The sequence below is a fragment of the Megascapheus bottae genome, chromosome 28, assembly GCF_031878675.1.
Source record: "Megascapheus bottae isolate mThoBot1 chromosome 28, mThoBot2.hap1, whole genome shotgun sequence".
Taxonomy (NCBI): domain Eukaryota; kingdom Metazoa; phylum Chordata; class Mammalia; order Rodentia; family Geomyidae; genus Megascapheus; species Megascapheus bottae.
The window spans coordinates 3,669,878-3,695,721 of NC_143536.1; the positions used below are offsets into that span (position 1 = coordinate 3,669,878).

A 25,844-nucleotide genomic window follows, 5' to 3' on the forward strand; every position below is an offset into this window, starting at 1 on the left:
GGACGACTTCATTATCATGACTCCAGGTTTGTCTTTAGGCTTGCTGCACTCAAGGATCAGAAAGGGCTTGCTGCCCTTTGCTTGGAACCAAAGGCATTGTCCTTGGCAGTGTATGTGTGGGTGATTCCCTGGAAGGAGATAGGCTCCTTCTGTCTTGTGTTCCAGTCCTGAAGGTGTGGGAAAACGATGCTGGTAGATTTAGAAAGGCACAGGAAAGCTTTTAGCCTTGCTGCTGACTCTATTTGTGACCTAGGACTAGTCTTTTCTTCTCACTGCACCTTAACTACCATATCTCTGCAATGGGGGCATGTGGGCCCTCTCTCAAGACCGCCCTGTGCAGAATGGAGGCCGCTCATCTCTCTCCCTCATTCTGGGGCAGGGAGCTTTTGAATCTGATGACTTCTACAAGCTGAGAAGGGTCTTGGAAGCAGCCGTCATCCACAGAACAAGTATGGCTATCTTTTTTTTTTTTTTTTTTTTTTGCCAGTCCTGGGCTTAAGCTCAGGGCCTGAGCACTGTCCTTGGACTTTCTCAAGCCTAGAACTCTACCACTTGAGCCTCAGCACCACTTCTGGCTTTTTCTAAGTATATGGTACCAAGGAATCGAACCCGGGTCTTCGTGCATGCTAGGCAAGCACTCTACCACTAGGCCAAACTCCCAGCCCAAGTATGGCTATCTTGAAGGCAGGAATCTTAGCAAGTAGAACTCAGTGAAGAACTCTGACAGTAAGAGTGAGGTATGCTTAGATTTTTTTTTTTTTTTCTGGATATAGAATTTCTCTAAGTTGCTCAGTCTGGTCTCAAACTTCTGGGCGCTGTCTTCTCTACTCACTTTTCTGGCTTTTCAAGAGGTAAGAAAGGGGAAAGCTGGAATTTACCACCTTTGGAGTATAAGGAGCTGTAGTATAGTTTTGTGGCCGCAGGCTTTTTTTTTTTAATCAGTGAAATTAAAGAAAAAAAGTTGGAAACTGATTTGTACCAATCCTTGGGCTTGAACTCGGCCTGGGCACCGTCCCTGAGCTTTTTCACTCAATGCTTATATTCTACCACATGAGCCACAGGTTCATTTTTACCTTTTTATGGTGGTTAACTGGAGATGAGTCTCATAGACTTTCTTGCTCAAGCTAGTTTTGAACTATAATCCCCTGAGCCCTGGTGTCACCACCATATTCAAATATTTGCTAAAGATGAATATTAAATAAAAATAAGAAGGTCTGGGCCAGGAGTGTAGCATAGTGGTGGAAGCCCTCAATTCCTCGGTACCACATACACTGAAAAAAAAAAAACAACAAAAAAACAGAAGTGGCGCTGTGGCTCATGAGGTAGAATGCTAACCTTGAGAAAGCCCAAGGACAGTGCCCATGCCCTGAGTTTAAGCCCCAGGATTAGCAAAAATAAATAAATAAATAAATAAATTAAAGAGGGTCAGGCTGTAACTCAGTGACTCAGTGATAATGCACTTGCCTAACACGCCTAGGACCCTGGGCTGGGGAGCCGGGGGTCAGTCTTTAGTACCACAAAACAAAAGAAAAAGAAAAAATAACCTATCTTGTTGCTGTTGGGTGACTCTTCTGACCAAGTTAGCAGTACAGGGGAGCTGAGTCCAGCACCACCCATGGATAGCAAAATCTAAGTCTAGATGACTCATGACAGCTCAAACAATGTAAATGCCGGCTATTGTTGAGGGAATAATGATCAGAAAAAAAGTCTGTGTATGTTCAGTACAAATGGGATTTTTTTTCTCCCAGATAATTCTGATGTGCCATTGGTTGGTTTTGTGGATGTAAAACTGTCTCCCTCTTTTATTTTAAGGCATTGGGGGTTTGAATTTAGGACCTTGTGATTGCTAGTCACTTTAGCCATGTCTTCCAACACTTTCTGCTTTATTTTTTTTATTTTTGTGGGTCATGGGCCTTGAACTTGGCCTGGGTGCTGTCCCTAAGCTCTCCTGTTTTCTAGAGGTTAATTAGAGATTAGAATCTCAGGTTCTTTTGTGCCCAGCCTGGCTTTGAACCTTGATCCTCAGATCTCAGCCTCCTGAGTAGCTAGGATTACAGGCGTGAACGCCCGCACCCATGCTGGTGTGGAATAGGGTCTTGCTTTTGTGCCTAGGCCATCCTGGACTGTGATCCTGTTTATGCCTCTCAGGTAGCCTCGTGTGAGTAGGTAAGATTATTCTCAGACTCGCTCAAAGTAGGCCTCAGATAGTTGGTCCATCTATAAAATGACCACAGAGCAGGAGAGAGGCTGCAGTAAAGAGTTGACTCATGCAGAAGGCGCTGTGCCCTAGGAAGTGGAGCAATGGCTGCTCAGCTCCAGCCACTTGCGGCCAGGTCGCAGGGGGCCTGGTAGATGGATCTGCTCATGTTGCCATAAGGAAGCAATTCAGATTGCATGTGAAATTTCCCCATTTTGTAAAATGCCCCTGGACCTGATATAGCACGTGTTTGCCTTTTTGGGCTCCTGGACCAGCCACTAGGTCCTCCAGAGAAGAGGCCAGCCTTGCTTTATACCAGCAGTCACAGTGTCCCTGGGCCACTTCTGCCCTGAGGCTTCATTGATGCTTGTGAAGGAAGCCAGGGCCTGAGTGTGGCATGGCATATGAGGCAGAGACAGAGGTGAGGAGGGAGCTGGTGGATTCTGAGCCGTGAATGTGGCGATTAGGGGTGAGGCTAACTCCATGCCTCCTTCCATGGATGGTTCTGTCTGTCCCTTGCTGTTTGGCCTAAATAGCCCCTCCTTATTGCCTTTCTCTTGCTGATGGCAGATGCCAGCCTCCCATGTCCAGTCATGGCCCAGGACACCTGCACACAGGCTTCCTGGAGTGGTGTCAAGAACGGTCTGCCCTTGGGAGAGTGGGTGCAGATGTGGCTTCTGGACGTTGTGGCTTTCCCTCCCTGGTTCTTCCTGGGGGTTGTGCTGGGGCAGCGATGCAGATACAAGCAGGGGTTGGGGAGGAACGTGGCAATCGTTCTAATCTAGGGGCTCCTGCTTGGCTCACCTACAAGGTTTTAGGGTAGGAAGGAAAGCAGATGGAAGCTTCTAGAATCTCTTGATTATTGGACATTCAGATTCTCTGCCGCAGCAGCTCTTCTGTTTTCTGTTCTCTTCCTTGTTCTTACATGAGGGTAGTAAATGTAAGTCAGAAGTGTCTGGCTCCCCCTCCAGGGGAGAAGGGAGAGTCCAGGCTGGTAAATACAGACGTGTGTGATGACACCTTTTCCAACTCTTCTACCAGTATTAGTGAGGGGGCTTCCATCACCAGATTCCCACAAAGGAGGGCATCATCTCCTTCTGGTGGGCACAAAGGTAGAGGAGGGTGGTGTGATGGTGCCCTCGGCCTTCTTGTTCAACCCAGGGAGGGTCTGGAAGCCAATGGAGATGGGTGGTCACGTGGAGAATTGTAGAATGGGGCATTAAGGCTCAGGCTTGGGAAGCATGGCTTAAATAACGCCAGTGGTGGTGAAGCCAGCAATAGCAGACAGCATAGCTCTGCTTGGTGAAAACAGAAATGCTGTGTGTGAAGATCAGTTGGCAGGCAACAGAGGGGGGGCACTGGAAGCCAGGTCTCTTTTAAGGCTGCGGCCATTGTCTTTCTGCACAGAGAAGGGTATGAAGGTGCCCACAGTGGCCTCGGTACCGCAGAGCAGCGTTCCTCTGATGACCTGGGCATGGAAATGCAGAATGAGGTTGTGTAAAGCTAAGCCTGTGCCTGGTGAGAGGGCTTTGGTTCTGAGGTTTCTCCTGCTTTCCCGGGAGGACAGGCAGTTCGGCTGCCCAGAGGCTCAGGGTCCAGTATGGTCTCTCCTCTTCCCAGAGTTGACAGCTGGCTGACTGTTGACTGGTATGTCCCAGCTCACCAAGGGGCAGACCGGAACTGCCGGGGCTGATGGGAGGAGGTAGCTGGACTCACCATTTTCTGTCCAGCAAAACAATGAGCTGGCTCAGAGGAGAGGTCCAGGATCTCTGGCAGATGCTGTGCCCTCCCCCCTCCCCACCCCACCCCACTCTCCTCTGTCTTCTACTGGATTTCCCTGCCTCCATCTGTCCCTGCCTTTGCCTCTGTCCCTTATCTCTCATTGTGTGTGTGTGTGTGTGTGTGTGTGTGTGTGTGTGTGTGTGTCCATGTCTGTCCCCTGGGACTCCAAGGCAGTATAGTCAGGCTAAAAGCAGAGTTGCTTCCATCACCAGCTGTTAACTGTTTAGCAAGTAGCTCAAGTCCTCTGGCCTCAGTTTGTTTTGTGTGTGTGTGCATGCACATGTGTGTGCATACGTGTATTTGTGCCAGTGTTGGGGTTTGAACTCAGGGCCTGGATGATGTTTCTTAGCTTTTTCACTCGAGGCTAATGCTCTACCACTCTACCATTTCAGCCACAGCTCCGTGTCTGGCTTTTTGCTGGTTAGTTCCAGCAAAGAGACGCACAGGCTCTCCCGCCAGGGCTGACTGTGACCCGAGCCTCCCGAGTCATTAGGATGACAGGCATGAGCCACAGGGCTTGGCTGAACCTCAGTCTTGACGTTTGTGAATGGAGTTGCTCTGAAATCACCTCCAGTTCTGGGTCTAGTCGTCCATCTCAAGAACTTGCCATGTGGCCAGGTGTAGTTACTTTGTCCCTAGCCTTCACAGGCAGAGGCCAATTTCCTGGGTTCAACCAAATGACTTCCCTTTTCTGTACCTCAATTTCTTTATCTGTAGATACGGGGCTGAAAATAGTATGTCCTTTGTAGGACTTCTGTGAGAATTAGTGAGCTGAGTCCTGTCCCTAAGATGTTGCTGTGTAGTTGTGGCTCTGGGCTATTCCTTTTCTACCTCTCCTGAGGCTGGTGCGGGAGTGGGGTGGCGAGGGGAAGACAATGAGGACATAGGCTCAGGAAAGATGTGCAGCTTCCTGGCCAGCGTAGACATAGGGTCCCTCTCTGTCTCTGTCTGTCTCTGTTTCTCTCTCTGTCTCTCTGTCCCTCTCCTCTCTTGGCAACTGCAGCCAGGTTCCAGGAGGAAGGCTGGCTCATTTCGGTCCTAAGGGTAGGGGCTAGTCTGTAGCTCCCCAGCACTGGACCAATAAGGCTTTGGAGTGTGGTGCCCCATACCAGCTAGGAGCCTCTGCATTCTGCAGGAAGCCCCCGATGCTCTCCTTCATGCTGACTTTGCCTCCCTCCAGCCTTGTAAGGAGAGGGTCCCCAGGGCCCAGGGCTCACTCTCCTTCTGCCTCTCTCATCCAGGTTGGATCCATGCAGTCTACACCCCTGTAGACTCTCTGGTGTTTGGCGGGAACATCCTGCACAGCTTCAACGTGCCCATGCAGCTGCGGATCTATGAGATCGAAGACAGAACCCGGGTAAGGAGGCTTCCTTCTCCTCCGGGGGCGTGAAGCCCCTCACTCCCACTCCCTGCCTCAAGCCAGGCCTCCATCTACAACGTGCAAGAATCCCTTTCTCAAGGTCCTGGAGTTCCTGTTCATCTCCAGGCCTGAGCGCCCCCCCCATCCCCCCCAAGCCTCACTGTGGAAAACGGAGTGTTTCTTGAGAAGGCAGTGTGACCTGTCAGGAACTGGTGTAGAAAGGAGTCGGAGGGATGGAGGATCTTCTTGGAAAGAAGACTGGCCCGGTCCAAGGTCAGGTCTGGCTGTTATTCTAGGTCATTTCTCTGGTGACCTGAAATCTTAACAGAGGAATGAGTCCCCTCCCAGGTCCCCAGCTCTGTGCTCGTCAGTGCCTGCTGGGAGTGTCTCATGAGGGTCTCATGTTTCCTGAGCCCAGGCATTCCTAGGCCCTCGATGTAGTTTCTCCTAGCTCAACTCTCCCCTCCCTCACACTCCGGGACCAGGGGTCCACAAGTGCCCAGCGCCCTGCGAATTTCCCTGGAAAGTGTTGACTTCCCCACTGGGTGGGTAGACCACACAGTTTCTCTTTTTATGCACCCTACAGGGACATCTCACAGCTACTCCAGGTTGCGTCTATATTTTCCATTTTCCTAAAAATGTAGATTTTCATGGAATTACACACCTGAGTCCAAGCATTAGCCACTGTGTGTATCTTATCTGGTGTCTTGTACCAGTCGCAGCATTGAGGGGTCAGGTCCAGGGGTCCCGGAGAACACCTGGAGCCCTAGTCAACGGGCAGGTATGGTACCCGGTCTGCTTACCTACATTCCTGGGTGGCAGATTTACTGTCTGTGATGCCCAGATCTGCAGAGACCCAGATCTAGACCACGACCTTGTGCCAATTCCCTGGTTCATGGACTTTCTTCAGGCTAGCCCCGAGCTGGAGCACGTGCGCTGTGCCATGTAGGAGCACAGCACTGTTAGGGCACAATGGTCATGTGTCAGTGTGAGTCAAGTGCTTCTGGACTCGGGCCAGCTGTTCTTTGGCCGACCCTGAAGAAGAGGCCAGTGTGTTTGTGAGCAAAGCAGCGGGTATGGATAGAAAACAGTCAGGAGGGAGAAGTCAGGCCTGGACTTTCCAGGCTGCTTTAGCAACTTAACTGTCCCCTTCCCTGGGGGATGTAATTGTACATTGCAGAGGATCTGAGTCCCATTCTTCCATTCTTTGTCAGGTGTATAGTCTCCCTTCCCCATTGGTGGCTCTCAAGGTAGGGAGGCAAGGGTAATGGAGGGACTCCAAGCATTACGCTGAGCTGTTGTGGCATGTCACCCATGTATGAATGTATGGCAGGGCCTTTTTCCCAAAAGCCCCTGTCCTTATGCTCTGAATAGGCAGCCATCCTGTCTGGCTTCCTTGAAGCCGGTTTTTGGCTAGGTAGGGGCTGGGGAATAAGCTGGGCTGGAAGCAGCAGGTTTTTTAATCTGCTTTGATTTCTGTCTTTGGAGAGGGTTTGGCTGCGAGGCTCAATTATTTATGTCTTAGGAGTCAACATAGACAAAAGGCACCAAGGAGAGTCCTGCAAGCCCAGTAAAATACCAGGGTTCTTTGTCCACTCGTTACAGCTTGCTTCTTACATCCCTATGAGCTCCCTTAAGGAGGTTATGCCATTTAAAAATAGTGTTTTCTAGCTCTTTAGGAGGCGGAGATCTGAAGGTCAGGATGTGAAGCCACCCCAAGGGAAGGAAAGTTTCTGAGACTCTTTATCTCTATATGGTCACCAGAAAAGCAGAAGTGAAGCTGGGGCTCAAATGATATAGTGCTATCCTTGAGTACAAAAGCCCAAGGACAGTGCCCTCAGTTCAAGCGCCAGGAGTGGCATCAAAACAAAACAAAAACTATTTCTGGGAATCCTGAAACATGGCTTTGTTTGGAAACCAAATGCTATAGGTGGAACAGAGGAAGCACTTTGCAGACTGGTTTGACTTAGAAGCAGAATTTGCTGTTGTAGATCAAGTTGGGGGGGAGGGGACAGGGAGGTCAGGGAGAGAACCTATCCAGACCAGATCCCAAGATCCTCCCTAGTTTAGGAGTCCTGTCTTGCTCTCATTGTTTCCTGGTTCTACGCTAGATGGTAGGTGACCTCATCCTGCAGCATCCCCTGCCCATCAAGCAGCCAGTCGGGTACAGGCCTTCAAGGACTTGGGGCAGGGGAAGCTGCCTGACTCAGGAGATGATGATGATGGTGGTGGTGGAAACCTTCAGCATAGTAGATGTGCTCCATGCTTGTTCTTTTATGATCAGATCACAACAATCATGATACACTTTTAATACGAATTAAGCTAATAAGAGATAGGAAGCCAGGTGCCGGGCTGAGATCTGAGGACTGCAGTTCAAAGCCAGCCGGGGCAGAAAAGTCCCCATGAGACTCTTATCTCCAAGTAAACCACTCAACAACCAGAAGTGGCGCTGTGACAGGCTCAAATGATAGAGTGCTGGCCTTGAACAAAAGCAGTCTCAGGGACAATGCCCAGGCCCTGAGTTCAAGCCTACAGCTGACAGAGAGAGACAGACAGAGAGACAGAGAAAGATAGGAAGGGCCAAATGAAAATCCTGCAAACTGCTGCCTCTTATACTTGTCTTCTTTTTCCTTTTTCTTAATGGCTCTAGTGAAAGCAACCTTCCTGAAGAGGTAATGCCAGCTTGTCCTTCCCTCACAGCCCGTGAACCTGTTTGGAACTTTGCAAATAATTTTCCTCTCTGCCCCCTTTTCTCCCTTCCATTGGATTTTTTTTTTTTCATTTCTTCCACTGATTTTTTTTTCCCCCCACAGGAGAAAAATAAATTTTAATACTTGCACCCACCCTCATGTTACTTTTTCAATCCCTTGGATGCTCGGAGCCACTTTCTGCTGTCATCTGCAAAGGCATTGCCTTCTCAGATGACCTGGGACTCTGAGGAAAGGTTCAGGCCATGTGCCGCTTGAATGGGCCTTTGGAATTCAAATTGAACCCTTGAGATCTGCTGATAGATTGGGTTACCTTCCTGGCTGGGAACTGGTCATGCTTTCTGCCTGCCTTGCCTTTTGTTTTTGGACTGAGGTCTGTTCACAGCTCAGTTCAGTTGAGGCTCCGGGTTTGTCATCAAATAATATCGAGCAATCCTGTGTTTAATGTTCCCAGGCATGTGGCTGAAACCTTTTGAAGGCGAAGGGTGGAAGGCGACAACCCGTTTGTAAGTCAATTCTTTGCAAATTTTGTTTCCTGCAGCCCTCTCTTGGAAAAAAAAAATTAAAGATTAAAACCCAACACAAAACACCCAAACCTTTGAATCCCTTCATCAGCATTTATTTTCACCCAGCTGGTTTCCCTTGGGTTCAGCAACAAACAGGGGAGATTTATCTTCCCCTCCTGAGCAATAGCCTGCCCTCCCATTTTTTTTTTTTCTACCATGCTAGATTCTTAGGCATCATGATTGCCAGTAGTGTGGCACAGTCACTTGGACAAGTGTCCAAAAATTTGAAAAGTCAAAATGTCATTTGAGTCAGTGGTCAGTTGAATGAGGGTATAAGCCCCTCACCGTGCACTTTAGGGGTTGATGATTGGTTTCCAATTCAGATTCATTTGGCCCTTGTTCTGGCTAGGGGTGAGGCTGACATCCACCCTTCTTCATCATCAGAGAGCACAGTCTGCTTCATGCCAAAGAGTGCCTCTCTTTTGTAAATTCCAGGGGTGGGCACTGATTCAGTATTTGAAAAGCAATTATTGTTGTTTATTTTTTACTATCCTAGCAATGTAATGGGGGTTCTTATGAAATAGCTGGAGCCAAGGAAAACACTAGACTTAAGAGCCAACCTCACGCATCTCCCTAAGGAGCTGAAAAGCATGTGATAACATTGCTCGCATCCCAAAGCATGTCATCCACCAAGTGCACCCAGGGTGCAGATGAGGTGAAGGCCCACAACAGGAAAAGGGCCCCAAAGTTGGCAGGAGTGGTCAGAGTGCTGAGGGCTAGCAGAATGGAGCCACATGGAGAATGGCTGGGAAAATGTATTTTAGGGCAAATAGACGACAATGATCTGCTTGTATTGGTCTGTGTTCCTGAGGTATAATGCTGCCCTGAGTGGGAGAAAAGCAGAGACAGGATGGGAAAGGTGAGAAGAGATCTCTGGCTCACAAACCTACCCCAGGCAAGAGGCCAGGCTAGGTGTGAGTGTGGACATGCCAGACCTGTTGTATAGCATCTGAGGGACCTCTACACATGCTTGCTCTTCCCTTGCCTGCCAGGATGAAGTTTCCAGAAGGTTCCTCTGTGCTGGAGTCATCGGTGGTCTTTTTCCTTTCCATCTCTTGCTGTCATTTCCTCCACATAGATTCCCAACTGCCATCATTCGAATCCCTTGAGCCCTAGGCCTTTTTATATTGCTCATATTCCCTGTCTACATTTATAAGAGATGTTCCCTTGGGGGTCCAGTTCTAGTGAGTTCAGCGCCAGACTCACCACTATTAGGAACTTGAAGTCCCGGGAAGGCCTTAGTAGAAGGCAGGCTGGGCAGTGATGTGGAAGTAAGAGGAGCATGGGGAGGGGGGGTCCACCTCTGAGACCTACCCTGTCCCCATGGGCCCTTCCCTGTTGGTCTTCTTCCTGCAGTGCTAGAGGGTACTGCCAAGGGACAAAAATGGGGAGGGGGCCATCTCTGTTTTTTCTAGAGACCAGTATGTGCCAGAATATTCTAGAATGAAGAATCCATGTCTGTTGTGTAACTAGAATTAGGTAGGGCTCACAGACTTGGGGACTGGCAAGGTTAGGGGAGAGCTCTGGTTTTCTGCATCTCACAGAAGTACCAAGTGGACTCCATTGGTCCTCCTTCCTGGGCATGCAGCTCAGGGACCAGTGAAGTGCTGTCCTCACTCATGCTTCCTCCTCTGTCTCGTTCGTGCATGCTGCTGGCATTGCCCCTTTTCAGCGCCTCCCTCTCACCTCCCTGCCAGTGACATTCCCTATTTTCCCTTCCTCCATTTGAGCTCTTGCTAGATGATGAGAAGAATAAACCTTACCTTCAGGACCCTCTGCCCATGGCTCTCCTTCCTCTCTCTGTCACCTCCAGAAACTGACCTCTACCTGCCTGCTCTTGGCTTTCAGGTCCAACCCAAGTTCCGTTACCCCTTCTACTATGAGATGTGCTGGTATGTCTTGGAGAGATATGTGTACTGTGTGACCCAGCGCTCCCACCTCACTCAGGAGTACCAGCGAGAATCCATGCTTATTGGTAAGTGATCAACGTTTAAAGGAAGTATTCATGGCATATTTTTTTTTCCTTCTTGTGGAGTTGAGGATCAAACCCCAAGCCTCATATGTGTTAAGTAATTGTTCTACCACTGAGTTAGTCCTGCAGCCCATGTATTGTATTTTTATTTTATTTTGCTGGTTGTGGAGATTGAACTTGGGGCCAGTGCACTGTCCCTGAGCTCTTTTGCTCAAAGCTAGTGTTCTATCACTTTGAGCCACAGCTCCACTCTGATTTTTGTATTTTTGTTGTTGTTGTTTTGTTTTGTTCTTGCCAGTCATGGGACTTGAACTCAGGGACTTGAACAGTGCCTGGGCACTGTCCTTGGGCTTTCTCAAGGCTAGTGCTCTACCACTTGAGCCAAAGCACCACTCTGGCATTTTCTGTGTGTATGTGGTACCAAGGAATCGAACCCAGGGTTTCATGCATGCTAGGCGAGCACCTACTACTAGGCCACACTCCCAGCTGCACTCGTGTGTGTGTGTGTGTGTGTGTGTGTGTGTGTGTGTGGCCGGGGGGGGGGGGGGGGGTGTCATGAGGCTTTAACTCAGCTTGGGCATTGTCTTTGAGCTCTTCAGCTCAAGGCTACCACCCTACCCCTGGGCCTGGGTGTTACTTCCCTCCCCTTAAGCCAAGCCCCACTTCCCTTTTCTGGAGGTTAATTGGAGATAAGAGTCTCAGGTCTTTTTGTACTGGGCTAGCTTTGAACCTTGATCCTCAGATCTCAGCCTCCTGAGTAGCTAGGATTACAGGCGAAAAACACCAGCATCAAGCTCTATTGGGCTGTAGCTTATATATCATACATACTGTCCATTTCAGGCATATAGTTCAGTGGTTTTTAATCTGTTCACAGATATGTACAACCATCACTAGTATTTGAAATGTGTTCATCAACCCAAAAAGAAGCCCATACTTTTTAGATTCAGTCCTCTCATCTCCCCTCCTGCTTCTTTCTAGCCTGCTTTCTATTTCTAGGGTTTCCCCCTGTTAATAAATGATTTGTGATCATGGTTGTGGTCTATGTTCTCTTTACCTGATTTTTTTCTGTATTCAGTAAAGTGCCAGGTGAGTCCAGAGAGGAGATGCAAACCTGTACATAGTTGGGAAGAAGCAGAGCTGAGATTTAAATGTGTCTAACCTAGACCTTTAGCATGGTTGGAGCCTTGCTCTCTGCACAAGTGTGTGGGGGGTGGGGGGCAGTGTGACAAGACATTTCCAGGGCTCCCAGCAGGCAGTAAGGCCATCATACTGCATCTTTGACCCTGTTTCCTGCAGATGCCCCGACAAAGACCAGTATAGACGGCTTCTCATCTGATTCCTGGGTGGAGATGGAGGAGGAGTCCTGTGAGCAGCAGCCCCAGGAGGAAGAGGAGGAGAAGGAGGAGGAGGAAGGGCATGGTGCAGATAAAGCACCCAAGCCTACTGCTGATGGTCCCGCCTCACCCACCAGCACCCCTTCCGAGGATCAGGAGAATTCAGGAAAGAAACCCAAAGCACCTGCCATGCGATTCCTCAAGAGGACACTATCGACTGAATCCGAGGAGAGCACAAAGTCTGCGACAATGCCCATAGACTACCCCAAGACACCCACTGGCTCTCCCGCTACCGAAGTGTCTGCCAAATGGACGCACCTCACTGAGTTTGAACTGAAGGGCTTGAAGGCTCTAGTGGAGAAACTTGAATCCCTCCCAGAGAACAAGAAGTGTGTCCCTGAGGGCATCGAGGACCCCCAGGCACTTCTGGAGGGTGTGAAGGTGAGCAGAGATCAAGGCTGGTGTTTGGGCAGCTGGGCAAGGACGAGCGGGTTGTTCCTTGTAATGGTGGGTGGTTTGGCTCAGGATGGCTTGGTACACACTGTTCTGGTGCCTTCCAGGAGGGCAATTGTATCCCAGAAAAGCTTTTGGGGCATGTGAATGCTGGCCACTGGAGCTGCACATTGACCTCTGCTGGAGGCTGGCTCTGGTTCTGCAGCATCAGGGCTGCTGTTGCCTCTGGGGGGCAGATTTCTCCCTCCTGGCTAGAAAGCGGTTCTGTTCTGGGCAGGGTTCCTGCAGCATGCATCCGGATCATGCGCACAGCTTGTGTATCCTGGGGGTCCTCTTTCTGACTGAGATCTGAGGATTGAGGTTCAAAGCCAGCCTGGTCAGGAAAATCCACTGAACTACCAAAAAAGCCACAAGTAGAGATGTGGCTTAAGTGATAGAGCCCTAACTTTGATCAAAAGAAGCTCAGGGACAGCACCTGTCCCCTGAGATCAAACCTTAGGATTGCCCTTGAAGAAAAAAAAAGTGTGTGTGTGTGTGTGTGTGTGTGTGTGTGTGTAGAGTCCCGCTTTTTCTGGGCTAGCCTTGGACCATAATCCTCCTACATTCATCTTCCAAATAGCTAGGATTACAGGTGCGCACCCCTTGTGTCAGGCTTGTTTTTCTGATAGGATCTCAATGTCTGTTGTCCTGGTTGGCATCAAATTGTCATCCTTCCATCTCCACTTTGAGTAGTTGTTGTTATAGGTGTGCCATCCTTGGTCAAATTAAATCAAATATCTACTTGTGTCCAGGACTGATTGATCCATGTTCTCACGTGCCAGGATTAGGAGAGGAGCAGCAAGTTGACTGAAGGAGCGGCAGAGTCAGGGCTGTGAGGGACTAGAGCTGGGCAGTGGTTTCTTTGAGTACGTAGTTGAGCTTGTGGGCAGTAGGCACTCCCACCTAGCCTTTGCAGGGTGTTTGATAAGAAGTTAGGAAGACTGTGCTTGAGACCTCCCTTCACCAGGATCATATGCCTCCTTTGTTTGACACAGAATGTCCTGAAGGAGCATGCAGAAGACGACCCTAGTCTAGCCATCACTGGGGTCCCTGTGGTCAGCTGGCCAAAGAAGACAGCAAAGGTAAGATGCACGCTGCCCACAGTTGGAGCGTTATGTTCCACCGCCTTTCACTTGACTTATAGGCTGAGTGTCAGCAGCTTTCCGGGAGCTACTAGTAGAGGGCACTGCTATTGTGCTGAATGATTGTATTGATATGGTCATTGCAGAGCTGTAATTGTTTGGATTTGGGCTTGGTATATTTATTTATTCATTCATTCATTCACTTATTTTTGGTCAGTCGCGGGGCTTGAACTCAGGGCCTGGGTGCTATCCCTGCTTCAAGGCTAAAACTTTGCTCTACCGTTTTGAGCCACAGTGTCACTTCTGGTTGTCTGGTGGTTGACTGGACATAGGAGTCCAATGGGCTGTCCTATTCAGGCTGGCTTTGAGGTGCGATCCTCAGATCTCATCCGCCTGAATAGACAGGTGCTTTACCACCTGAGGTACCCTCCCAATGTTTTTGGTTTTGTTTTTTGTTTTTGTTTTTCTTGCCAGTCCTGGGGCTTGAACTTAGGGCCTGGGCATTGTCCTTAAGCTTTCTCAAGGCTAGCGCCCTGCCACTTGAGCCATAGCACAACTTCTGGCTTTTTCTGTATTATCTGTAGTACTGAGGAATTGAACCTAGGGCTTTGTGCATGACAGGCAAGCACTCTACCACTAAGCCACACTCCTGGCCCTACCCTCCCAGTGTTTTCACTGAAGTATTTTTTTTTTGTTGTTTTCTCTTTTTTTTTTTTTTTTTTTTCCAGTCCTGGGCTTGGGCTCAGGGCTTGAGCACTGTCCCTGGATTTTCTCAAGGCTAGGGCTCTACACTTGAGCCACAGCACCACTTCTGGCTTTTTGCTATGTATGTGGTACCGAGGAATCGAACCCGGGCCTTCGTGCATGCTAGGCAAGCACTCTACCACTAGGCCAAACTCCCGGCCCATCACTGAAGTATTTTTGTGGTAGAGTCTTGCACTGTGCCCAGGCCATCCTGGACTGTGTTCTAGCTATTTATATGTTCTGTGTGAGGTTTTTGAGATAACAGGCATGTACATCCATACCCAGTTTTTTGTGTGGTTTTTTTTTTTTAATTGATTGAGATTTGGTCTTGAGAACAGTTTTCCAAAGTTGCCCTTGACATAGCAGTCCTAAATGACCAAACCTGCATGGCTGGGATTATAGGCATGAGCCACAGCCTAGAGCCTCAGATACTTGTTTGTTTGTTTGTTTTAAAGAGTTTAGGAAGTGGTAGAGTGCTCGCTTTGAGCAAAAGGGTGGACTCTTAGTTCAAGCCCAACAGACATAAAAATAAATTTAAAAAATAAAAATAAACTGCTGAGCACCAGTGCCTACACCTGTAATCCTAGCTACGCAGGACCACTGAGATCTGAGGATCGCAGTTTGAAGCCAGCCAGGGCAGAACAGTCCTCATGAGACTCTTATCTCCAATTGACCACTCACACACGGGAAGTAGCACTCTGGTTCAAGTGATAGAGCACTAACTTTGAGCACAAAGAAGCTCAGGGACAGTGCCCAGGTTCTGAGTTCAAGCCCAACAACTGACCAAAAAATTAAAAAACAGGATTCAGAGGTGGAGAGTTTGGCCTAGTGGTAGAATGCTTGCCTGGCATACATGAAGGACCCGGGTTCAATTCCTTAGTACCACATACATAGAACAAGCAGCTGTGACAGCACTTGAGGAAAGCCCAAGGACAGTGCTCAGGCCCTGAATTCAGTCCTCAGGACTAGCAAAACAAAACAAAACAACTATAGCAACAACAACAAAAAGGCATTCATTTTACATAGCTATGGAAACTGAGCATCACCCCCTGGTGGTCACCTAGTTAATTGTGGGGAAGTGGTGGTTCAACTTGCTTATTAGGTGGATTTTCTTTTTGTCTGTCCTTTCCTTTTTTTCCTCTTCTTTTTTCTCTCTCAGTGTGGTACATTGTTCTCCCCCCCACCTTGAAAGTCAGGTCAGTGTTCAACATAAAAATATCCAGTTAAACAGGAAAGGAAGAACAACTGGGATAAACAATAGTAGTGAAATGTATTAGAATTTCAGGTGAACCACACTTTTTCTTTTCCTTTTTCCTTTTTTGGTTGTGTGGCCTGAATTTGGGGCCTGTGCACTGTCCCTGATCTCTTTGTGCTCAAAGCTAGCACACTACCAGTTTTTGCCATAGCGCCACTTCCAGTTTTTAAGTGGTCATTGGAGGTAAGAGTCTCATGGGGACTTTTCTGCCTGGGCAGCTTTGAACCACAGTCCTCAGATCTCTGCCACTTGAATAAAATTGCTGTCCTTGTCTACTAGTGCTCAGCAACGTTTTCTTTCTTGTTTTTTTAAACTACAAGTATGTCCTAAATGTTATTTACCTGAAATGTAATAGGTGCCTTGTATTTTTTTATTGGTTATTCTGGTAACCCTAGAAGAAATGACCATTATTTTAATATATTGGTTAAACAAAGTTAATTATTCAGATTGTTTACATTTTTTGTTTGTTTGCTTTTTTGCTAGTCCTGGGGCTTGAACTCAGGGCCTGGGCACTATCCATGCTTTTGCTCAAGGCTAGCACTCTACTACTTGAGCCAGAGCACCACTTCTGGTCTTTTCTGCTAATGTAATACTGAGGAATAGAACCCAGGGCTTCATGAATGCTAGGCAAACACTCTACCACTAAGCCACATTCCCAGCCCGCCCCCTCCCCCGACTCTTTTTTTTTTGGGCCAGTCCTTGGGCTTGAACTCAGGGCCTAAGCACTGTCCTTTGTTTTCCCAAGGCTAGGGCTCTACCACTTGAGCTAGGCATGCTAGGCAAGCACTCTACCACTAGGCCAAACTCCAGGCCCCCCCCCCCTTTTTTTTGTTTGTTTTTTGGTCGGTCATAGAGCTCGAACGCTAGGCCTGGGCACTGTCTCTGAGCTCTTCAGCTCAAGGCTACGGCCCTACCCCTTGAGCAACAGCGCCACTTCTGGTTTTCTAGTGGGTGATTGGAGATCAGAGTCTCACAGACAGGGCCGGGAGTTTGGCCTAGTGGTTAAAGTGCTTGCCTAGCATGCATGAAGACCCGGGTTCGATTCCTCGGTACCACATACATAGAAAAAAGCCAGAAGTGATGCTGAGGCTCAAAAGAGTCTCACAGACTTTAGTGCCCGAGTTGGCTTTGAACCTTTCTGATAAAGCTACAAAAAATTGAGAAGTCCACCTGCGTCTCATATTTCTGTTGGTCAGCTGTGTTTTAGATGATTCTTGGCTCTTTGGTTCGAGCCTTAGATAGGTGGGAGGAACAAAGCTTCATTTACTGTGGATATTAGATTTTTCTCTGAGGCTTTTGGGGTGCCCAGGTAGATTAGGAACCCCAAAACTTCATCCCTGGTTCTGCCTCAGTTCACAGAGTGTGGGTGATAAAGCCGGCCTCCCCTATGTACAGGGGTACCTGCACCATTTATGAGACCACACCACAAGCACCCCCTGCAGACAGGGCACAGAGAACAGGAGCAGGCAGCCACTGTAGGACCTTAAGAGGAGGAAAGTCAGGCTTTACCTGCTGTCACTTCCTTTCTTGGAATAGGAATGGCCTTGCTCCAGGGAGTTCTGTGGGTCTGCACAGCGGCACTGTCCACCAAAACCTCAGGAACCATAAAGGGGGCCAATGAACCTCAGAAATGAAGCCAGGTCCCATGTCCCCACCCCCCCAACCCCGCCAGCTCCCATGACTCCTCATCTCCTTGCTGAGGCACTTGAAAATAAATATGAGAAGATGCCGGGCCAGGAGTTTGGCCTAGTGGTGGAGTGCTTGCCTAGCATGCACGAAGACCTTGGTTCGATTCCTCGGTACCACATGCATAGAAAAAGCCAGAAGTGGTGCTGAGGCTCAAGTGGTAGAGCTCTAGCCTTGAGAAAGTCCAAGGACAGAACTCAAGCCCAGGACTGGCAAAAAAAAAAAAGAAGGAATGAGACTATGCCAAACTCTTGTTTTCCTTTTCTCCAAAGGCCTAGACAGGAAGATGGCTTCTGGGGGTGTCTAGGTCCTGTCAGGGTCTTGCAGAGAGTGGCTGAGCCACACTGGGTACACTGAGTTCACATAGCTGGGGGTCAATGGAGTCTCTGGCCCGGTCAGAAACTGCAGGAGGGAGGAGAGCCAGTGGTGAGCAGCACTCTCGGCGGGGGGGGGGGGGGGGGTGTGTGTGTGTGTGTGTGTGTGTGTGTGTGTGTGTGTGTGTGTGTGTGTGTGTGTGTGTGTGTGCGCGCGCGCGCATACAGTCTCATGGAGCCAGTGCCAGTGATTGATGCCTGTAATTCTAGCACTCAGGAGGCTGAGATCTGAGGATTGTGGTTCAAAGCCAGCCTGGGCACTAAAATCCTGTGAGACTTATGTCCAGTTAATTAACTATCAGAGAACTGGAAGTGGCACTGTGGCTCAAGTGGTAGAGTGATAGCCTTGAGCTGAAGAGCTCAGGGACAATGCCCAAGGCCAAAGTTCAAGCCCCACAACGGACCAAAAAAAAAGTCTCATGGCTTTGAACCATAGTCCTCAGATCTCAGCCTCCCTAGTAGTTAGGATTACAGGTGTGAGCCACTGGAGCTCAGCTATCTATATTTTTTTTATTTTAGGGGCATCAATCTTTTAGAAAATACCTTATCAATAACTTACTTATTTAAAGTTTTCAGGGTTTTTGTTCGGTATACTCAAAGAGTTTTAAAATAAATGAAACCTTTAATATCAACCTAATTGTACATAGGACTGTTCTCCCTGACCTTTACTCCCCTCTCCTTTCTATCCCAGGCATCTTTCTGTCTGCATGGATTTCCCTATTCTGGACATTTCTTTTAAAATTAGTATGTTAGTTGTAGGAAAGATTTGCATTGTGACATTTCTGCACATGTATACATTGTATCCTGGTCAGCTTCATCTAGTCCTGCAGCCCTTTCCATATCCCCTCCCCCTTCTTGAAACAGTCTCAATGGCTTTCATTGTTCCATTTTCATGGGTGCAGATAAACTACATAAACCATATTCATTTTCATCTACCCTCTCCCACTGGTGACCCCTTTTCCCCGACCTGTTTTACTTTGTATTCTGGACAGTTGGGGGACGGGGAGTGTGTGTGCATGTGTGTACCAGTACAGGACTTGAGCTAGATACGGTCCTTGAGCTTTTTTACTCAAGGCTCTACCACTTGGGCCACAGCTCCACATTTGGCTTTTTTGGTGGTTAATTGGAGTCTCACAGACTTTCTTGCCTGGGCTATCTTCTAACCTCAATCTTCAGATCTCAGCTTCCTGAGTAGCTAGGATTATAGGTATGAGCCATGGGTTCTTGGCCTCTGGGAGTTCAGATAAATGGAATCGTACAACTCAGGTGTTCTGTGCCTGGCTTCTTTCACTGAGCACGAGATTTTCATGGTTCACCCACCATATTGGAAGAATCAGTCAAACCTTTTGTTTGTTTATTTGGTGGGTTTATCTATTGGTTTTGTGACAAAGTCTTGCTAAAGCTAGACTTGACCTTGTGGTCTACCTGCTGCTAAGTACAGCACGTGCTGTTAGATCTGGTCCTTCCTTCCTTTTGTGGCCAAAGGATACTCCATTATCACTGGGCGATATTTTGTGATTTTTAACGTTTGCATTTATCCTTTTGTCTGTTGATGGATGTTCAGGCTGTGTCTACTCTTTGGGTGTTGTGAATAATGATGTTATGAGCAGGTTTATCAGTGAACAGGTTGTTTTTTGTTGTTAATATTGGTGGTGACCAAACCCAGGGCCCACGTCAGTGTGGCAGCACTGTTCCACCACATTCTATTGCAGCTGTAAGAGTTTTCTTTATCCAAACAGCTAGGAGAAATGACTCTGGGCTAGGAGAGACTACTCTGGAAACAGTTGAGGGCTCAGAGTAGAATGCGATCTGCCTCAGGCCACACAGCTTGTGGTCACAGAGGGGTTTGTCCCCAGATCGGTATGTTTCTTCAGTAACTTTCTGTGAGGACCTAGTGAAATGTGGCAGAGGGTTGGGGGAAGGGAGGCTGGTACTCTATTTATGCATTTCCTGACTGACGGGGTTAAAAAGTTAACTAGAAAGGAAGAAATAACTGAACGACTGGCTGCCTGGGCCACCCCAGGTCTCTGGGTTCCCAAGTTCTCTGTCGGCTTCCTTCCAATTTGATGCCCCATTGAGTTGAAAGATCAAGGGTGCTCACTGAGGCTGTCAGGGTGCTGGGTTGGGTTACTCAACAAGTAATTAAGGCTCCAATGATGATTAGCAAGAAATGCTTTGATCTCCACCTCCCTTCCAGGAGCACAGAGTCCCTTTCTGGAACTGATTAGGTGCCGTGAGGCCTGAAGGGCTGTCCGTCACCATTCACCCAATCGGCTGTTTCTCCCAGTGGCATTGGACTTGCTTTGATCCATCTCCACTCTGGCTACTTCCTTTTATGACCAAGTGGCAGGATTTCGGGGGGCCTGTCTGTGATCCTCAAGGCCAGGCAAGGGAACTAAGCTTATTTGAAGCTTGGCCTCTGACCTTAGCCTTATTAGCAAGCCTGTTGCTGGCCTGCAGGCCCATTCTCCCAAGGGGACGACCAAGGAAGGAGAGGAGACCCAGCCAAACTGAGGGAGCCTGTTGGAGCATTCTGTTTCTTAGTCTGTTATCAGTCTGTTATCTCTAGTGACCCAACAGGTGCCACGTGAATTGCAATTACTGGCATAGAAACAGAGAGGCTGTGGGGTGGGGGGATGGAAATGAGGACAAAACTATGAGAAGGTATCAATGTGTGAGAAGTAATGCACCTACTATCTGGAGAATATAACTGTAACCCCTCTATACATTACAATAAAAAGGAGAAGCAGCAGCAGCAGCAGCAGCAGCAGAGAGGCTATTAGGACAGGGTCCTCTGACCTGGCAGTGACTGGATTGATTTTCTTTTTTTAATGATTTTTTTTCTGTTTTATTAATTTTCTGTTTATGTAGTGCTGAAGAATCGAACCCAGGCCTTCATGCGTGCTCAGCAACTGCTCTACCACTAAGCCACAGTCTCTGCTTTTTATGGGGATCTTTGAGGTCATGGAAGGTGGTACACACCCTCAGTGTTCACATTGATTTGCCCCAGTCACGTTGCTCTGTTCCTCTTCCCCTTTCTCTATAATTGGGCAGATGGATGCGAGAGGCCTGAGAAGTTTGGGGTCCCTTGAGTATGAAACATAGCCTGTCCCTGAAGTACATCGTTCCATGAAAGAGCCCTGTACTTCGTGTTGCATGTGCTGACCTCCTCTCAATTGCTGTCAGCCATGATTTAATTAAGTCAACGAGGAAGAGGTGGTGGCTGGTGACAGTGGCTGCCTTTTACTGTTCCTTCTTCCGGGCCCATGGTTTCCTAGGAAGGCAGTGAGGGCCAGTTTTCAAGTGTGGAGCATCAGCCTGACTTGTAGAACTTAAACATACACACGTGCAAGTGTGCGCTCATATCCTGGGGTACCCCAAAGATTATGAATCCATGTGTTTGGAGTGAGGCCTGCGAGTTTGCACTTTCTAAAAGCTCTCAGATTCTTTTTTTTTTTTTTTTTTTAACTCCCCGGCATTCAAATTCAGGACCTTAAACTTACTGGGCACTACCACTTGCATACACCCACTCTTTTTTGCTTAGTTTGCTCTCACATTTCGCATCTCTACATTACCATTTGCTTGAGCATAATTGAATCTGTAACGGAGTGGGGGATCGGGTGGTTTCATTTCCTGAAAACTTGCATGGTTGTATTGTAACTGGGCTCCTTGATTGGGTGCTCACCCCCTTTGCTCAGACAAGCCTGGGGCCCTTCTGTGGGAAGGGTGTCCATCTCCTTAGAGCACGTCCCTGGGGACTTGAGGTAGCTGAGGCCCCTCTCCCAATGCTGCCTGCCAGGTGAGGGGAAGCGGAGAGGATGTCGTAGGCTTTGGGTGTCAGCTGTCCAGTCCTATAACCCACTGGTCGTAGGGCAGAACTGGCCTGGAGCAGCCTCCAGGCCAGGGCCAGGGTGAGGAAATCACGTGTCATGAGGAAGCAGGCCACAGAAGCCTGTGGGCCACACAAGGCAAGCGAAGCGTGCTGACCTCAGGAGGGACAGCGAGGAGCTCCTGATCGGGAATCCAAAGGCTTTTCTCAGTGGTGGCCATTTTGTCTGCAGTGTGGAGCATGGAAGGGAAACCCAGAAAAGATGGTCTTGAGTACCTTAAATAATGGTGCGTGCAACATCAACAACAAAAAAATCAAGAGGGCAGAAAATGACTGGTGTCTGAGGGATGCCCCATAAATGCACTTTCCATGACTGTAACAAATGCCCTGTGACAGTCAACTTCAAGAGTGGAAAGGTTTGTTTTGGCTTTCCGTTTTGGAGGTTTCAGTCCAGTGTGTTGGAGCTTGTGGTATGCCCAGTCTTCAGACCTCATGGAAACCCTCATACCCTTCCTGTGGTGTAGACCAGAACCAAACAACTTCCGCTCCTGCCCAACAGTGCAACAGTGGAATTTTGTTTTGTTTTGTCAGTCCTGGGGCTTGAACTCAGGGTCTGGGCACTGTCCTTGGGTTTTCTCAAGGCTAGAGCTCTACCACTTGAGCCAGCACCACTTCTGACTTTTTCTATGCATGTGGTACTGAGGGATTAAACCTGGTCTCAGTGTATGCTAGGCAAGCACTCTACCACGAGGCCAAACTGCCACCACCAAGGGTGGAAATTTTTAGTCATTCCATGTCTAAGACCCAGGTATGTGCTCATTTGTGTAGGTAACAGGTGTGGCCCTTGAGCAATCACTGAAGCTTATTTGCAAGCCTCTTTTTTTTTTTTTGGGTCAGTCCTGGGCACTGTCCCCAAGCTCTTCAGCTCAAGGCTAGTGCTCTATCACTTGAGCCACAGCACCACTTCTGGTTGTCTGGTGGTTAATTGGACATAAGAGTCTCACAGACTTTTGTGACTTTAGAACCCAGGCTGGCTCTGATCCTCAATCCTCAGATATCAGCCTCCTTAGTAGCTAGGGTTACAGGTGTGAGCCACCATGCCCAGCTTGTTTTGTTTTTGTTTTTTGCTAGTCCTAGAGATTGAACTTAGGGCCTGAGCACTGCCCTTGGGCTTTCTCAAGGCTAGAGCTCTACCACTTGAGCCATAGCACCACTTCCAGTTTTTCTATGTATGTGGTACAGAGGAATGGAACCTGGGTTTTCCTGCATGCTAGGCAAGCACTCTACCACTAGGCCAAATTCCTGGCCCTGTTTATTTATTTATTTTTTTGATTGTTGTTGTTGATGACTTTAACCATCATACACCCCCAGTGCACAGTACTGAAGTGCCGTCTGGTATACCTGAGCACAGCGGTTGAGATGGGCAGGGAAACTACGAGTTGTACTAGTGTCCTTCAGACACCAGCTGCTGTGGCTCTGTTGGCCATGTGAATGAAACCACTGTATTTAGTAAGTGAGATTTTTTTTTTTTTTTTTTTTTTTGCCATGAACTCAGGGCCTGAGCACTGTCCCTGGTCTTTCTCAAGGCTAGAGCTCCACCACTTGAGCCACAGCACCACTTCTGGTTTTTTCTATGCATGTGGTACTGAGGAATCGAATCCAGGTCTTCCTGCGTGTTAGGCAAGCACTCTACCACTAGGCCGATCTTCAGGCTCTGAGTGAGATATCTTTAAACACATTACAAAACAAGAATGGATGGATGGATAGATAGATGTCTTGTGACCAGAAACTGAAAGGCCTGAGGGGCGTCCCTCCCTCCCCCCCCCACCAGCACTGTCTCCTTGCTCACTAGGTGTTTATGGTGATGTCATAGAATGTGCCATTTCCAGTCCAGTGTCAGCAGGGTGCGGGGTGACTGGCCTGCTTTCCTCCTTTCCTCCAAGGAACAAGTGATTAGCCTAGAATGTGCGTGTGTGGCCCTGCACTAGGGGTGGGGTGGGAACAGACAGATTTATTCCTGTCCTCATGGAGCTGATTGTGTGCAGGTGTGGCAAATGCACAGTGGGATAGATTATTACCTAGAGGAGGCAAGGCCGTATACCGGACCCTGGTGGGGCCAAGGTGGGGAGGCCTCTCTCAGTTCTCTGGGAGAGGGTCCTAGAGACTAAGATCCCTAGCCTGGCATGGAGAGCCCAGAAAGTTCCTTGAAGGAGGCTGGATGGATGGGGAGGTGGAGGGGTGGGCTCACTTTGCATGTCAGACTTGATAGTATAGATGTAGATCTGATCCTGAGTCAAAAGGAGCCAGCGCATGGTTTGTCTTGGAAGAAGTCACTTGGACTCATTAATTAATACACTATGTTACATAGAAGTTGACATACACAGGTAAGTGGTGTGGCCCACCCTCACAACCGTAATGGAGCCGTCTTCAGGACTCCATCCATCGTCCCAGACTGAAAGCCAGTGCCATGTCCCCCCCCCTTCAGTCCGCCCTCAGACCTCGTGGAGACTGAAAGAAGTGTGAAGTGAAGGCAGCAGGCTAAAACTGGCCCCTGAGGAGGCAGGGCTGAAGCTTTGATTGGTTTAGGGATTGGTTTAGGGTGCTCACAGTGGCAGGAAGGAGAGTGGACCACAGATGTGTTTGGGGGGACTGCAGGGTCCAGGGCTCGGATTGCTTTGCCGTTCAGGCAAAGGAAGGGATTGGAGTTGGCTCCCACATTCCATTTACTGAGGCAGGAGTATTTGGGGGTTAATGACCTCACATCTCCTGTAAAATGGACCGTGGATGATGGTTAACAGGCTGCCTCTACCTCCAGGCCCCAGGCCAGGATCCTCCCAGCTAATTCAACTCTTTTTTTTTTGTTGTTTTTTTGTGCCAGTCCTGGGCTTGAGCTCAGGGCCTGAGCACTGTCCTTGGACTTTCTCAAGGCTAGAGCTCTGCCACCTGAGCTCAGTACCACTTCTGGCTTTTTTTTATGTATGTGGTACTGAGGAACTGTACCCGGTTCAGTTGAGCTTCTGTTGAACTGTCCTCCTCGACCCAATGTAAGAATGCCAGGAGGCCAAGAGCGTGGCCTAGTGGTAGAGTGCTTGCCTAGCATGCACGAAGACCGGGGTTCGATTCCTCAATATAACATACACAGAAGAAAAAAAAAAGCCCGAAGTGGTACTGTGTGGCTCAAGGGGCAGAGCATTAGCCTTGAGGAATGCTCAGGCCCTGAATTCCAGCCCCAAGACTGGTTAAGGAAAAAAAAAAGAAGGCAGGGTACCATCCATTTCCTGCCATGATCCTCCTTGGGTAGGCCTTTCTGCTTTCTAATACATTCTATTATCCACTTTGTATATTATCAATGCAAGATTGGACCCAGATAGCAGGTGCCTGAGAAACTATTGTTAGATGTGTGAAGTCACCGGCAAGATGTTCCCAGAGCTCCTGAAGTCCGTCCATCATTTTATTCCGCTTTCTCTGTAGGCCTAATGCCTAATCCTCTTGGGTACTCCTCCCTCCCCTGAATTTTGGTGCCCTAGTCCCAGCCTGCTGCTAAAAGAACACTCACTGAAAGAGAATTAAGATTTCCAATAGTCCCTTATACCCTTTGTCCCTTGAATTTGTCAGCTATTAGAACCACATTATTGCAGCGTCAAGACAGCATCGAGTGGAATAGCCTGTAATTAAAGTCTGTAGCCAAGGATTTCTTCCTCAGTCCTGATAACCTGCTCAGCTGTCTCTGTTAGTAGTGCCAAAGACATATTCTTGGAAAGCAACTGAAATATTGAAGGCTGTGTCTTTGTTGGAGCCATTAGAAAGCTTGGCAGCCATAATTATTTGTTAGTAGTAGTGTTGTCTTTTTAAAAATTGATTACTAGGGGGCGGGGAGTTTGGCCTAGTGGTAGAATGCTTGCCTAGCATGCACAGAGACTCAAGTTCGATTCTTCAGTACCACATACATAGAAAAAAGCCAGAAGTGGTGCTGTGGCTCAAGTGGTAGAGCCTTGAGAAAACCCAAGGACAGTTCTCAGGCCCCGAGCCCAAGCTCAGGACTGGCAAATAAATAAATAAATAAATAAAAATTAAATTTAAAATAATATATATATTACTAGTGTTTTCCTTGTAGAATAATGGCCTACCTTTAACTTTGGAATCAAATTCCATTGTATTTGGGGGATAGGTTGTCTTGTCATGTTCCCTTCCTCCTCTATTTTACATCATTAGGAAGATGGATGTGTGTTTGACCACATACTTTTAGATAATATATCCTTCTAATTTAGGTGAGATGTACAGAAGAAGAGGGCAAGATTGGATGCGTTAGGTGAAATTTATTTTGTGGTGTTGGGAAGTGACATCTTACCCTAAAGTATGTGCTCTACCTCTGAGCTAAATCCCCAGTCGGGATTTTTTTTTTTTTTTTTGCCACTCATGGGGCTTGAACTCTGGGCCTGGGCACTGTCTAGACACTTTTTGCT

General features: G+C 48.2%; 1 protein-coding gene across 6 annotated transcripts in view; it reads left to right on the plus strand.

Annotated features, from left to right (window-relative positions):
* The window catches only part of Kdm2b (lysine demethylase 2B), an 85,273-nt gene that overhangs the window by 31,004 nt on the left and 28,425 nt on the right, over nt 1-25,844 (plus strand). For all 6 annotated transcript variants that reach the window (XM_090320000.1, XM_090320002.1, XM_090320007.1 and 3 more), the window contains 4 exons: nt 5,221-5,336; nt 10,462-10,588; nt 11,882-12,360; nt 13,407-13,493. In XM_090320000.1, coding sequence (XP_090176126.1) covers nt 5,221-5,336; nt 10,462-10,588; nt 11,882-12,360; nt 13,407-13,493 — 809 coding nt within the window. The remainder of the gene's footprint in view (nt 1-5,220; nt 5,337-10,461; nt 10,589-11,881; nt 12,361-13,406; nt 13,494-25,844) is intronic.